The sequence below is a fragment of the Prionailurus viverrinus genome, chromosome E2 (genome assembly GCF_022837055.1).
Source record: "Prionailurus viverrinus isolate Anna chromosome E2, UM_Priviv_1.0, whole genome shotgun sequence".
NCBI classification, from domain to species: Eukaryota; Metazoa; Chordata; class Mammalia; order Carnivora; family Felidae; genus Prionailurus; species Prionailurus viverrinus.
The window spans coordinates 45,160,651-45,176,657 of NC_062575.1; the positions used below are offsets into that span (position 1 = coordinate 45,160,651).

General features: G+C 50.9%; 1 protein-coding gene across 1 annotated transcript in view; it reads left to right on the forward strand.

Annotated features, from left to right (window-relative positions):
* The first annotated feature begins 3,439 nt into the window (after positions 1 to 3,439).
* LOC125152562 (IgGFc-binding protein-like) overlaps positions 3,440 to 16,007 on the forward strand; it is a 31,810-nt gene continuing 19,242 nt past the window's right edge. The window contains exons 1-5 of the mRNA XM_047834641.1: positions 3,440 to 3,494; positions 3,988 to 5,331; positions 8,706 to 9,652; positions 12,839 to 13,394; positions 14,042 to 14,640. Of these exons, the coding sequence (XP_047690597.1) occupies positions 3,440 to 3,494; positions 3,988 to 5,331; positions 8,706 to 9,652; positions 12,839 to 13,394; positions 14,042 to 14,640 (3,501 nt within the window). The remainder of the gene's footprint in view (positions 3,495 to 3,987; positions 5,332 to 8,705; positions 9,653 to 12,838; positions 13,395 to 14,041; positions 14,641 to 16,007) is intronic.

Here is a 16,007-nt window from a genome sequence, read left to right on the forward strand (position 1 = left end):
TGCAGGAACAGTACTACTATGGTCAAATGGTCACATGTATCTAGACTTTAAAGTTAAAATGTAGCTTGTCCAACACCGCCCGGCGGGGTGCACCAATTTCCTGAACGTAGGGAGGGCTACTACTCCTTCTGCGGCCCACCCCCTGTGTGGCTTTCAGAATGCCTTGCAGATTTTTGAGACCAGGTTCCCTGAAACCAAAGTTCCAGGCTATTGGAGCGTTTTCTCGAAGTAACTGTAGTCCTGATACCAGGACATTCCCCCGTCTGCATGCTGTCACATTCAACCTATGTGTCTGAGTGCGGCTAATCTAACGCAGGCCCCGAGTGTCTCGGTGTCTGTGATCCCTTCCTTGCAGGGCCTGAGCTAATGCCAGGCTTTCACAGCTCTGTCCATGGGCACATATATGGGAGAGTCAGATAAAGGGATCCTCCGAAAAGGGATGTTTCTCTTCCGGGTTGAACATGAGCCTGGCCTCTGCCTTTGATTCCTCCCTAGTGTCTGTCATGCTTCACAAAAGCAAGGATGGGTGGTCAGTGCTTGGTGTTGCCCAGACCTGTACAGGGTGATGCCGGGGACACGGTGGTGACCAACACAGCCCCACACCCCACCTTCACATAGTTCCAGTCCAGTGGAGGAAATACATCCTCACCAGGCAGTGGCATCCCAGGGTGGAGAGTGCCGGGATGGGGGCAGCACAGGCAAGATTGATTAAGACCTGTCTAAACCCAAGGGACTTTGGGAGCCCAGAATGGGCTCCTTACTGGGCCTGGCATAGGAGGTGGGGAGAGTCTATGATTTCCCGAATGCAGGGCCAGCTTCATAGCAGTATGACCTGTGCAGTCCCATAGCACCTCACATTTAGAAGGGCCCTGTGCTTGGCTGAACGCCCTGCTGTCGCCATCACAAAATTCTTAACAATTTTTGAACAAAGGACTCCACATTTTCATTTTGCACTGGGCCCTGCGTACGTGAGGAATACACAAAAAGAGCCAGGAGAAGAGAGGGTCTCCCAAGAAGAGAGAACATCGTGTGCAAAACACAAGAAAGGGAGAGAGGGTTGTACTCTTAGAGAGCTGGCCGAAGTTCTGTGTAGCTGGAGCACAGGGCAGAAGAAGGGGGGGTAGTGATGAGTGAGCCCAAGGAGTGGGTGGATGCCAGCCACCATGCTGAGGAGCTGTGACTCCTTTCCAGAGGCACTAGAGAGCCACCGGGGAGGAACTGGGTCAGGTTTGGACTTTAGAAAGATCTAGCTGTCTGTGATGGGAAGGGTGGCTAGGGACACATGGCAAAGAACAAGGCCAGGGTGGGAGGCTTGGCTGCCTCTGGAAGGGGTCACTGTGGGCAGGCTATGAAGGGCCTTGAAAACTTGGGTGACAGACACCCCAGTGCACCAGGAGACTGGCCAGGAGGCTCAGTGCCACAGACTGAATCTAGACCTACATTTTCACTCGAAGATTTTCACTGTTGGGGGGTTGCACAAGGGTAGGTTAATGGGTGCCACTGGTAAGTACTTGAAAATCTTTATATGAGAACTCACATGGATAGGCTGATGAAAGTGAATGCAAAATTGGCAAGAATGGAGAGTATAAAATGTGAGACTTCAAAGGACTTTATTCTGGGTATATTCTGGCTTCAACTCTGTGGAACCCCTGGAGTGCACTTCAACCCTCCCCAGTCCTCTGGTTAAAATGTCAGATCTTTGGGAACTTCCTCTTCATCCTAAATGCTGTGGCCCCCAGGGCTGGGAACTGATCCCCTTCCTGCTTCCGCGGTCACCTCCTTCTGGGGCGTCACCTCTCCACATGGCCCCAAGCTTCCGTTTTCCTTCTCTGCTGATGACCCCCACATCTCTGTCCCCAGCGCTGGCCCCTCTCCTAAACCTGGCTTCCCTCGGCTTCCTGGACAGCCCCCAGGCGTCTCACATCCACTGGATGCCTCATTGGCCTTAACCTCTTCCCAAACCTGCCCCTCTTCCCAGGTCCTCTCAGGGCAACCTCCACTCAGCCTCCTGAGCAGCCTTCCCACTTATTCTTCCTCCTTTTTCGACCCACTCCATTCTAGCTCTGGCCTCAACCACCTGGGTCCCTGCATCTCCCCCGTCCTGGGCCCCTGGCTTCAGTCTCCCACTCTGGTTCATGGAAACTTCGTAGAGCCAAAGCTGACCCTTCTCCACATAGAACTCTCTATGGCTCTCCTGGGTTCCTGGGACCAAGAGTTCCAGTTCAGCCTGGCGGTTTAGGCCTGCCCCCCTCCCCCTGCAACCAGCTCCCAGCTGCATCTCTAGCACATATGTTTCCTACCTCAGGCTGGAAGGAAATAAACACTCCCTGAAAGGTCCACCCTTTTACACACCAACGCTGTTCCCTGTGTCCTTGGTGGAGCCTTCCTTCACCTCCTCCCCTGGTATTGAAGAGAAGGGGAAGGATCTCAAGCAGGTGAGAAATGAAGCTATTGAGATAATTCCTTCCTGAATTCTCCCCCTACACTCCCTACCAAAGGCAAGGATTCTGGGGGGAGAAGGGAGCTAGGGCTGCAGGCTCCCAGAACCTGGGGGAGAAGGGGCTGGAAACTGTACCCAAGGTCCCTTGCCTTTCCTTGTCTGGAGTTCTAGCCTTGTCCGTCCTCCCGGATCCTCCATGGAGGGTGCAACTGCATTGTCCTCCAGCTCAGGACGTTCTGGAAGGAGGGGAGTCACGTGGAAGCCATTGTCTTCCCTTGGGGAGCTCCACCCCCTATCCTCCAGACCTCTATATCCAGCACATGGTGTCCTCTCTTGCCTCTGTCACTTTCTCTGCCACTTCTGCCACCTAGGAGTTCAGGTCCCCAGTCCCCTCCTCCCTCAGACACAGAAGTCCAGTGTCTATTCCCCTTCTTCCTCAGAATCTAGGAGTCCAGGCTCCTGCCCCCTCCTTCCCAGGACCCCAAAAGTTCAAGCCTGAAGCCTCTCTGTCCTTGGCAGGCTCAGGAGTCCTGTCCCTCTTTTCTTGGAAGCCATGGTATTCTTGCTCTGCCCACTTTGGTTTCCTAATTCACCTCCCCATATCTGTCCCTCCCCTTTTTTCTCTGTCCCTCCCCCTCTATTCCTCCATCTGCCCCTTCTCCCCGCTCCCACCCACATAATTAGACCTCATTACAATCGATGGCACCAAGTCAGAACGGAGCCAGTACTGATGGGGACATCCGGGTGTTGACCCAGGGAGGATGCTGAGGGCCAGGCCCAGGCATCTGGGACTATAAATGTCCCCACACTGTGGCCTCAGTCCAGCTCCTGCAGGTGAGACCTCCAGCCTTGCCTTTTTTTCCTGGGCTCTGAAGCCTGAGCCCTTCTCTGGGATTCCCCTTGTACCCTCTTCTGCTGCTGCAGTGCAAGGGTTTGGAGGCAGACTGGCAGGAGAGACTGAACCGACTGACTCATATCTGTCCATCCCCCTCCCCGGCCATGGATGCCCTCACACCTGCCCTTCTGTGCCTTGGTGCCCTGGGTTTCCTGTGGGGTAAGTGATCCATGAGGGATGCAGAAAACTGGTGAGCTGGTCTGGATCTGCAGCAGGGGACTGGCTGTGCTGGCTGGGGTTTGGGGCTGCCTGACATGGTTCTGTTAACAGAAGATTGACCATGGTGGAGCTTCGTGGGCCCTGGCCAGCTGAAACCAGGGACTATTTCCGTAGACTCTGTGGCAGGGAATTGGCCGAACCAGTTGTGGGAAGGGGGCTGAGCAGGCCTTTCTGCGGCAGATGGTTCAAAGGAAGCAACATTACTTTAAGTTAATATTTACCGGATATTGTTCCATGGCCTTTACATACATTATCTCCCCTAATATTTTCATAGCTCTGCCAAGACCTCCTTTTACAAATGAAGAAACTAAGGCCCAAAGAGGTCAGGTACCTTGCCCAAGTTGACATGGCTAGTGAGTGGCAGTCAGGATTAGAACCTGATGTATTTGGCGGCCAAATCCAACATTGTGCTGACTCCCTCCTTTACTCTCAGGCCCAACGGCTGCAGTTGTGGATTTCCAGGGCCGTTACTTCATCACGGCTTTCTTGGAGAATGGGGGCGCCGACAAGCCCAACTTCCGGCTGTACGTGTCGCCACCCCCGAAGGGGCCCCCGACGGCTGTGCAAGTGAGGGCGTATCCGGTGGGGGGACCGCCCTTTCGACGCGCGCTGAGCCTGCTGCCAGGCATCACTGCGTTGGTGCGGCTGCCCGGCGCCGTGGAACTGCAGGGCTCGCGGCGGGAAGCGGGCGGAGCGGTGCGCTTAGCAGCGTCTCGGCCGGTGGGAGTGACAGTGGTGAACGCACGTGGACGCGCATCCCTAGACACGGCACTAGCGCTTCCGCGCCGCCTGCTGGGTACTCGCTACGTGGTGGTGACGCCGTCGCTGCAGCCCCACGACCGGCACAAGGAGTTTGCGGTGGTAGCCGGCGCTAGGCCCACGCGCCTGCGCCTCACGCCTCCCGTGCCCATCCTGCTGGATGGCGTCGAGCATGCTGCCAGCCGGCCCCTCCTCGTACATCTTGAGCCCTTCCAGGCGCTGCAGGTGCAGAGCGCAGGTGACCTGTCAGGCACCCGCGTCGTGGCCACTCATCCCGTCGCGCTGCTGGCTGGCCACAGTTGCCTGCAAGCGAGAGATAAGGCCTGTGGCCACGTGTCCGAACAACTGCTGCCCCAGGATTACTGGGGCCGCGTCTACGCCGTGCCCCCGTTCGCGCCCGCGGCTCCGGGACCCAGAGATCATGTGTACGTGGCTGCTGACAGTTTGGGCAGCCTGAACTTCTGGGGGGGCGGTGCCAAAGGGGCGCGGGCTCTGGGCCTTGGGGCCGTGCTGCACTTCGCGGTGGACCCAGTGCGCCCCCTGGTGCTGCGCTCCTCCGCCCGCCTGCAGGTGCTTTTCCTGGCTGCGGCTGCGGCCCGCGGGGGCGTCGCATACAATCCCTTTTTCGCTCTCTTGCCCCCGGTGGACGCGTTCAGCCGCAGCTTCGCGCTCACCGCGCAGCCGGGCTTTTCCAACGTGGCGGTGCTCGTGGCGCGTGAGCCCACCCTGGTGCTCCTAGATCGGCAGCCGCTGCCCAACCTGCACTGGCGCCTCATCCCCGGCGGCCCCGAGCCGCCTCACGGGCAGCATTCTGGTCAAAGCCAGGCCCCCACTCAGGGTTTCGCCTGGACTGAGGTGGCATACGGGCCTGGGCAAGGAGTAGTGCACTTCCTGGAGACTCGCGGGACGCCCGTGGGAGTGCTTAGCTTCGGCACCGCCCCGGGCGCTGGCTTCGGGACCCAAGCCTCGCGGCAGCCAAGCGTGAGTGAGCGGCTCTCGCGCCCAAGACAATCGGAAGGTGAGCAGACGATGGGATTCCAGGATAGCAGGGGCGGAGAAAATCATAACACTACCTTCAATTGCTGACATAGCAGCCAGAGAGGCAGGTTTTAAATGCAAATCACTCCCTCCTCTACTCAGAATCTTTCCACGCAATTATTATTATACCCAGCGAAAGCAAAGTCCTTACAGTGTTTTATGTGGTCCCATACAATCTGCTTTCATTACCTTTCTGATCTCATCTCTTCTCACTCCTGCCCTTCCCTCACTCCATTCCAGCCATACTAGCCACCTTACTTTCTTCTCCCTCCTCCAGGGCCTCTACACAGACTGTCCCCATGATGTCTTTATGATAGTTCCCTCACCTCCTTCAGGTCTTTGCTCAAATGCCACCTTCTTATTGAGCTCAAATTGCTCAATTTAAAATCGTAATTTCTCATCCCTTACAAACTCTAGCCGTTCCCTGATTTCTTTCACAAGTCATATCACTTTCCATATACTTACTTATTCTTTTCCTCTGCCACCCATTAGTTCCTTGAGTTCAATGCTTTTTTATTTTAAGTAGGTTCTAAGATACACAATTAATTGTACAATTTTAAGTATACAGTCTGATGAATTTTTGCTCCCTGGAATTAGGGAGCTCCCCCCTCAATCTCTCCCAGTCTGGAAAAACAGTGGGGGACCAGGGAGGTGAGAGAAAAGAGAGAGAGGATAGTCAGAGAGAGACTGGAGTTTCTTAGAAATGAAAATGTGGACTTCAAATCATTTATTAAAATTGGCTTAGAGTTGGATTTTGGATCCAAAAGGCCTGGATTCAAATCCTACTACAAGCTGTGTGATCTTGGGCAAGTCAGGTCACCTCTCTGAACCTCAACTTTCTCCTCTATTAACTGGGGATAATAATACCAACACCTTCATAAGGTTGTTGTGGCATTAAAAAAAATGAGTTAATTGGGGTGCCTGGGTGGCTCAGTCAGTTGAGCGATCTACTTTGGCTCAGGTCATGACCTCACGGCTCGGGTCATGATCTCGCAGTTCCAGCCCCACGATGGGCTCTGTGCTGACAGCTCAGAGCCTGGGGCCTGTTTCGGATTCTGTGTCTCCCTTTCTCTCTGCCCCTCCCCGCTCATGCTCTGTCCCTGTCAAAAATGAGTAAGTGTTAAAAAAAATTATTTTTTAATGAGTCAATAGAAGAGTGCCTGGCATGCATAAATGTTTGCTATTATTAATTTTCCACATTTTTTAAAGATTTACTTTAGGCTAGACCTGTTCTAGGCGCTGGAGATGCAACAGTGTACAACGTAGAAATATTCCTACCCTAGGGAGCTGTTACTTTAGTCCATATTCTAATCCATTCCAAAACTCTGTATTCCGTTTGAATGGGAAATATGCAAACCCCTCAGAACAAAGTTATTTCTTAAAAGTTCACTTTGTATATATCTAGCTTCATGCATCAATAGCTATGAAAAAATAACTCACTTCCTGGGAAATAGGGTGATGGAGTGACTATATCCTCACAGAGCACACATGCGCGCGCGCGCACACACACACACAATTCTTTTGTTGTTGTTGTTTAAATGAATAGGTTTTTAAATTTTTTATTTAATTTATTTTTTTAATTTACATCCAAGTTAGTTAGCATATACTGCAACAATGATTTCAGGAGTAAATTCCTTAATGCCCCTTACCCATTTAGCCCATTCCCCCTTCCCACAACCCCTCCAGTAACCCTGTTTGTTCTCTGTATTTAAGAGTTTCTTATGTTTTGTTCCCCTCCCTGTTTTTGTATTATTTTTGCTTCCCTTCCCTTACGTTCATCTGTTTTGTATCTTGAAGTCTTCATATGAGTGAAGTCATATGATATTTGTCTTTCTCTGACTAACTTCGCTTAGCATAATACTCTCTAGTTCCATCCACATGGTTGCAAATGGCAAGATTTCATTCTTTTTGATTGCCGAGCAATACTCCATTGTGTATATATACACCACATCTTCTTTATCCATTCATCCATCAATGGACATTTGGGCTCTTTCCATACTTTGAAACAGCATACCTGTATCCCTTGGATAAATACCTAGTAGTACAATTGCTGGGTTGTAGGGTTAGTTCTATTTTTAATTTTTTAATGACTTATTTTTTTAATGTTTATATTTGAGAGAGAGACAGAGCATAAGCAAGGGAGGGGTAGAGAGAGGGAGGGACACAGAAACCAAAGCAGGCTCCAGGCTCTGAGCTGTCAGCACAGAGCCTGATGTGGGGCTCAAACCCATGAACCGTGAGATCATGACCTGAGCTGAAGTCAGATGCTTAACCAGCTGAGACACCCAGGCACCCCTCTATTTTTAATTTTTTGAGAAACTTCCATACTGTTTTCCAGAGTGGCTGCACCAGTTTGTATTCCCACTGGCTGTGCAAGAGATCCTCTTTTCTCCGCATCCTCCCCAACATCTGTTGTTGCCTGAGTTGTTAATGTGAGCCATTCTGACAGGTGTGAGGTGATAGCTCATTGTGACTTTGATTTGTATTTTCCTGATAACGAGTGATGTTGAGCATTTTTTCATGTGTCGGTTGGCCATCTGGATGTCTTCTTTGGAGAAGTGTCTATTCATGTCTTTTGCCCATTTCTTCACTGGGTTATTTGTGTTTTGGGTGTTCAGTTTGATAAGTTCTTTACAGATTCTGGATACTAACCCTTTATCTGATATGTCATTTGCAAATATCTTTTCCCATTCTGTCGGTTGCCTTTTAGTTTTGCTGATTGTTTCCTTCGCTGTACACACACACAATTCTTTTTTTTTTTTAACGTTTATTTATTTTTGAGACAGAGAGAGACAGAGCATGAACAGGGGAGGTGCAGAGAGAGAGGGAGACAAAGAATCTGAAACAGGCTCCAGGCTCTGAGCTGTCAGCACAGAGCCCGACGGGGGGCTCGAACTCACGGACTGTGAGATCATGACCTGAGCTGAAGTCAGACGCTTAACCGACCAAGCCACCCAGGCGCCCCCACACACAATTCTTAAGGCTGCTAGACGTGGCAGGCTGGAAGCCCTCACTGGCCAAAATCGACCCACAGATATGTTTAGATTTACTGGCACATAGACTTTTAAATAATTAATGTGGTGTCTTTAGAGGGAGTGTGTGCTCTCCAGCTCATCACAGCTCTGTTCTGTACCCACGTTGTGTTGGCCATTTCTGTATTGTCCTTCCGCCCCACCCTTCTCTTTCTGCTGATATAGGCCCACTTCATTTTAGATTTGGAACCCTGATAGCTTATGAATGTTGAGTCTCCAATTCCAGGAACCCTGGAGGCCTAGAGCATAGAGGCAGGAAAGGGATGAGGCCAAATGCCAGGATCCAGTTCTGTTGCATCATTTCATATCATCTCATCCCCAGATATTCTGAGTGAAGAAGATCTGAACCTTCCCACAGAATCCTATCCCCTCATAGAGTCTTCTCTGATGATGCCACTCCGGTTCCCAGGATCCTGTAAGGACCACGCATGCTCCGATGGGACCACATGTCATCTTGTAAAGCACAAACCTGAGTGTGTGGCCAGCACGAAGACCACATTTGGGTCTGACATCGTGTTCAGTTCCAAGACAATATCTCTGAAGGACCTCGAAACAGCGTCCATCTCTAGCTCTAAAACCATGGCAGTGGCCAAACCAGGATCAGAAAGCACACCTGAAGCAGAACCAGGACTTGTAGCAGTGACCATGGCTTATCCAGGGTTTGCACAAGAGGCTTTGAATGAACCTCAGCCTGAATCTATAGCTTTGGTTGAACCAGAACCTGGACTTCTGTCTGTAAAAGAACCAATTCCCGAAACCCTGACTGTGGCTTTATCGGCACCTGTACCTTTCCCCCTGCCAATGCCCATAGCCGAACCAGAGTCCAAACCCAAGATAGCGTCTGGGTCTAGGTCAGAAACTGTCTCAGTGGCCAAGTTGGGGCTCAAGGTGGTGGCAGGGACTGAACCAGGCTTAGAGGCTGTGACTATGGCAAAACAAGAACTTGAAACTGTGTCTGGGTCCAAAATGGCGTCTCAGGCCAAATCAGAGACAGTGGGTGTCTCTAGTAAGAGGCAGGGGGGCGTCCCAGGGGGTACCTGCTGGGCTTCCGGGCTACCATACATCTACACTTTTGATGGCTACTCTTTCCCTGTGCCTGGGGGATGTACCTACATCCTGAGCCATTGCCCTCAGGCCCTACCCAGTGGCCTCCCTGCCTTCCAGCTGTGGATCGCCTGCTCTGGAGGGAGGCATCCCCTGCGCTTTGTCACAATGCGCGCTTTTGGCATCACCATCACTGCTGTCAAACATGAGTTTGGCTTTGTCCGGGTAAGAATAATTATGTGTGGGATCCTGGGAAACTGTATCCTTGTCTGTCCCTCATTTTTGTCAACTCTACAGTGGAGGCAATTATATAGGTCCACAGTCCCTTATCCAAAAGGCTTGGGGCCAGGTGCATTTCAGATTTTGAAATTTCAAATGGTCATACCGTGCAAATGCCATATGTTATATGATAATCCCAATGGATGTCACATAATTACAAACATTAGTATCTCTGCAGTGAAATATCTGAATATTCACACTAACTGGGATAAATTAAGACCATAAGCGGCCATGTCATGAGTTCAGGTGAGCTTTTGGTGCCAATTACATTTTAACATCAAACACACGAAACATCTTTCAGTCTTCAGGCCGCTTTTGCATTTGGGGATTGTGGATAAGGGATAATGGATCTCTAGCCCTACCTTAACAGGTTCCTATGAAGCAGGAATAAGTTAACATATGAAAGGCACTTGGAACAGAGTCTACCTCATGGTAAGTGTCATATGAGGTGGGTTTGCTATGTTTATTGTCTCCTGACACAACTGGAACCTCTAAGTCCCCTGGGCTTTGGACGTATCCTAGGACCACATGCAGGTATGGACAGTGGCATGTCCACAGTTTCTCCTCGGGAAAGGTTTGAAGGCATTGCTCTGATTGGAAGGTTGTGGAGACTAGACTACATTTAATCAGGATTGCTAGAGAAAGCAAACCTATGAGGTTATGGACATACTGAGTCACTCCTCAGTACCATGTTAGAAAGAATGTGATCTAGAAACCTGATGGCCTGAGTTCAAATCCCAGGTTGACCACCTGTTATCTGTATGACCTTAGGCAAGTTATTTAACCTCTCTGAGCCTTAGTTTCTTCATCTGTGAAATCAGGATGATACAAAGACCTAAGTCATCAGACTGTGGTATGGATCAAATAGGCTCATGTGGGGCGCCTAGATGGCTCGGTCGGTTGGTTTGTCGAGTGTCTGACTTTGGCTCAGGTCATGATCTCACCGTTTGTGGGTTCGAGCCCCACATCAGGCTCTGTACTGATAGTGTGGAGCCTGCTGTTTGGGAGGCTCTCTCCCTCTCTCTGTCTGTCCCTCCTCCACTCATGCTTTCTCTCTCTCTTTCATAAATAAATAAATAAATAAATAAATAAATAAATAAATAAATCTTTTTTAAAAACGTTAAAAAAATAGGTATGGAAAGCTCAGAAGTATATGATGCTAGGACCTGATGCATGAGCCATGATGCTCCATACTCCCCTCCACATGCCACTTGGGAGCCCACCCTGTCACTCAGGAGTCAGGAGTTCCCCAAGTGCTCTTATGGCTCTCCAGAATCCAGCACCCCAACCCAGGTATCCAGTACCTTCAAATTCTCAGGACCTCAGATTTACACTGTCATCAAATAAGCCCCCATCTCCCAAGTACCTGACACTCCTGAGTTTCTTCATCAACTAAGGAATTTTTTTAATGTTTACTTATTTTGAGAGAGAGAGAGAGAGAGAGAGAGAGAGAGAGAGAGATCACATGCAGGGGAGGGGCAGAGAGAGAGAATCCTAAGCAGTCTCTGTGTTGTCAGCACAGAGCCCAACACAGGGCTCATCATGAAACATGAGATCACAACCTGAGCCAAAATCAAGAATTAGACACTTAATGGACTGAGTCACCCTGGCACCCTGGAATGTTTTATTTTTTTTTAATTTTTTTTTCAACGTTTATTTATTTTTGGGACAGAGAGAGACAGAGCATGAACGGGGGAGGGGCAGAGAGAGAGGGAGACACAGAATCGGAAACAGGCTCCAGGCTCCGAGCCATCAGCCCAGAGCCTGACGCGGGACTCGAACTCACGGACCGCGAGATCGTGACCTGGCTGAAGTCGGACGCTTAACCGACTGCGCCACCCAGGCGCCCCTGGAATGTTTTATTATTATGTACCAGACCTTGTTTAAGGCACTGAGGACATATCAGTGACCAAGACAGACAAAAATCCTTGTTCTCATGGTACTTATATTCTAACAGAGAGATATCAGTAATAAATATAAGTTAATTATGTAGTATTTTAGCAGGTGATACATGCTAAGGAGGAAAACATGGAGCAGAAAAGTGGCATCAGGATGTCTGAGAGTATAGTCTTAAGTAAGAGGGCCTCCCTGAGAAGATGAAACTTGAGCCAAGTCTTAAAAGAGGTGAGGGAGAGAGCCATGTGTGTATCTGAGAGAATTCTAGGCAGGGGGAACAGCAAATGCCTAAGGTGAGAATCTGACAGGCACGTTAGAGGAACAGCAAGAAGTCCAGGCTGAAGCAGAGGGAGGGATTGTGGTACAGAGGAGAGCGAGAGACCATGGGGGGCAGATTGCAACAACTTTGTCTTTTATTCTGTGTAAGGTGGAAGCCAAGGGAAGGTTGTGTGCAGAGGAGGGATGAAATACCACTTGGGTGTTAACAGGATCCCTGTGGCTTCCTTGTGGAGACCAGACTATGGGGCTTGTTCAGGATGCACTAAGAGACCAGTGAGGAGGTTGCTGAAATTGTCCAGGTAGGAGATGATGGTTGGACCAGGGTGGAGGCAGTGAGTGAGAGTAAAAGGTGGGTTGGTAACCTTCTTGGTGAACTGACACAAAAAATGGAAGTCCAATCCACATGACCTGGAAGCTCTCGGTGAAGGCTCTTGGTAATTGGGGGAAAGACACTGGGGTCCTGGATGAAGGCTCTCCTATTAACTGAAGTGGAATTACTTATCAAGATTCCTGAAAGGAAGGCTTCTGAGTTTTGCACGAGGTCACATCTGGGTATTGGAAACAAGACTCCTGGTTAGTGCATCGAGTGACATTCCAGCCAGAACAAAGCCTAAGAACAATGCCTCCAAACGTTCCCTGAGGAGAAATTGCAGACATGCCACTGGCCGCACGTGGTCCCAGGATATGTCCAAAGCTCACAGAATTTGGAGGTTCCAGATGCCAGGGTTAGGGGACATCAAACATAGCAAATCCTCCTCATATGACACTTAACCACGAGGTGAACTCTGTTCCAAGTTCTTTTCATATCTTAACTCATTTCCTCCTTACAGCTCCCAGACCCCCACTCCCTCGGTATCCCAACACCCAACCCCCTCAGCTTTCATCCCTCACCCCACCTTAAATGCTTAGGAATGTACCCTTTCTCTGGTGATTCCTGCTCTTGGGTCACCCCTGCAGGTGAACCAGCAGCGGCTTAGGCTGCCAGTGACGCTGCTCCACGGGAGGCTGCGGTTGTATTTCCGTAGCTCAGAACTATGGGCAGAGGCAGGTCTGGAGCAAGAGCCACCCGCACTGCGCCTAGTGTACGACTGGCAGCACGCCCTGTCTCTGCAAGTAACCGACGGCTACCGTGCACACGTGGTGGGCTTGTGCGGCAACTTCAACAGTGACCGGATCGATGATGTGGGCGGTCCAGACCTGCGCGCCTTCTTGCGCACTTGGACCCTGCAGCCGCCTGATGACCCATGCCACTCCCTCTGGGCTGCTCCCTGCACCAAGCCATCGTCCCCACCGAAGACCCCGGGGCCCTGTGCCATCCTGACAGCTCTGAATGGGCCCTTTAGCCATTGCCACCATGTGCTGAGTCCTGCACCCTTCGAGATCAGCTGCAGTGCTTGGATCTGCCCCTTCTCCAACAACCGACCAACTCTTTGCTTGATGCTCCAGGTCTACGCACATGCGTGTCAGCGCCTAGGTGTCAGCATCAACTCCTGGAGATCCCAGACCGGCTGCCGTGAGTGACCCTTAGATGCAAAAGGCTATGGGCTACTAGGGAAGGGGATTCTGGGACTTAGGGGTGGCACTCCCTGATGCTGGCTGGAGTTGATTCCTAGGACAAGGCTGCAGGGTCCCTGGGATGGGACTGCAGGGGCTCAGGAGGCAGGGTTCCTTGGGTCTGGGGATGGAGACTCCTCCACCCAGTGGTGGGATTTCTTGTTTCTGGGGGCTGGAACCCCTAGGTCTTGGGGTCAGGATTCTTTGGGTCCTGAGGGTGAAGGCTTCCAGGCCCTGGGATTCAGAATTAGTTAATTCTAAAAGGCAAGATTCCTGGATTTGGTGTATGGAAAAGTCCTCTAGGTAAGGAGGACTCCAGGGTCTGGGGTGAGAGTTCTGTGTCCCAGGGCCAGATTTTAAGGTTCTGAAAGAGGACTTCTGGCTTCTGATGATAGAAACTTCTTTACTCTGTGAGATGGAGATTGCTGGAAAGCCTCCATTCTAGGGGATGAGGACCCCCAGGATCCTGGGCACGACTCTTGGAAAATGAAGGCAGGAACATCTCCATTCTAGGGATGGCTAAATACTTAGGTCTCTGGAACCAGACTGGGAGGTCCTGATGTAAACACTCCTTCCCCCTCCATCTTTCTCCCCTTCTCCCCCCAGCTATCGAGTGCCCCCAAAATAGCCATTATGAGTTATGTGGCTCCTCCTGCCCAGAGACATGCTTGGGGCCCTTGGGAGCATCCTGCCCACTGCCCTGCGGGGAGACGTGCACCTGCAATCCTGGCTATGTTCGCAGCGGCCCAGCCTGTGTCCTCCGGCGCCCAGGGCCTGGTGGCTGTGGCTGCGTGCACCAGGGACGTCTGCTGGCACCAGGCGAGGCTTTATGGGAGGGTGTGGGCTGCACTCGCCGCCGCTGCCTCTGCCCAGCCTTAGGAGGGAGTGTGATCTGCACTGAGACGGGGTGCAGGCCGCATGAGCGCTGCGTTCTGTCACACAACCTGCGCACGTGTGTGCCCTCGAGCATGGCCACATGCGTGGTGGCTGGCAGAGGCCACTACATCACCTTTGATGGGCGCCGTTTTCGCTTCCCTGGCTCTTGCGTGTACCTGCTGAGCGGCCTCAGTTCTTCAGCGCCACAGGAGCTCGCTGACTTCCGTGTGCTCCTGGGCACCAGTCCTGATGGCGTCCCGAATAGCCTCGAAGTACACGTGTCTGGATTCCATCTGAGGCTGGACCCCAAGGAACCCGGTCGTGTCCTGGTGAGAAAACCCCAGCCCTGCCCACACATTCACCCTATGTCCTCTGACCCAGAGTCCTCATCTCAAGACTCCCAAACCTGATCCCAAGATCCCCCTAACCTCACCCTAGGGTCATACCTTGAGTTTTTGTCCTGTGACATTGGACCTTAAATCCAGTATCTTGCACCTCCTCCCTCTTGCCCCGTGATCTCTGACCCAGTCACCTAACTTTAACCCCCCCAAAACTAACCCCCAAATTAGAACTCAAGCCTTAACACTTTAGGAGCAAACCATCAGTCCAGAACCCCCTTTCCCAGTCCTCCATAATTTCCCCAGGAAAAGAAGTTTTGGTGCTGTTGGAAAGGCCACTCGGGAGGCACACGCGCTAGGTGCCAATGAAATAACACATAATGCACAAGAGTCCTTTTAAGGTAGATACAATAGGCATTACCATTTTCCAGATGAAGAAACTGCCCCAGAGAGGTGAGGCCATTGGCCCAAGGTCACACAGCTTATAAATACGAGAGTTAGTATTTAAACCTTGCCATTTTGGGCTCCAGGGTCTCTTATGCTGTCTCTGTAAATCATCAAAAAAATACATGACCTCAACTACTCATTTGTGAAATGTAATTCCAAGTTCACAATGACTCTGACACCACTTCAACATGACAAATTTTCTCATCAAGGTAGGAAAGACAAATAAAGATAGGGACACTGGGAGAGGAGCTGTGGGGCTGTGGGGGTGAGTATTCACCGACCACAGAGGACAGAACCCAGAGGCTCTCAGTAACTTTCTCTCCGCAGTTTGCCTTGGCCGTATTTTAAATTTCTTACTGAATTACCATTTTTAAATAAAGAAGGCTGGACTTATGGTATCTCTTGAGAAACTAGAAGCCCTGGCAACTAGTCACCTATTCTCATGGCCACGTATGTTTGGGACTTCCCTCTCTAGCGAGGGGCACATACTTTCTCTCTAGTTTGTCACAGTCCCCAGCACATCCCACCCTCTCCACTTTACTCATTTAGTTATTTGCCTGGCCCCTGAATGCACGTGAGTGAGGACCAGGTTTTATGCTTTTCTTGGGACCAGGGGCCTAGCCCTGACTACGGCTTTATGGGTGGCCCCAAGGGACCTTAATCCCAGAACCTAAGACCTCTCTGCCTTCCCAAGGAACACGGCCTACCCCAACACGTGCCAGGCACAATTACAAATCCTTACTTGATCCTTACAACAATTCTTTCCAGTGCATATTATTATTTCTCTCATTTTACAGAGAAGTTAAACAAATTGGCAAAGTGAGACAGTTAAACAAACCAGGAGCCAAGATTTGAGCCCAGGCGACATGGCTCCGAAGTCAAAGGACACTTAACTACCACACGTCACTGTC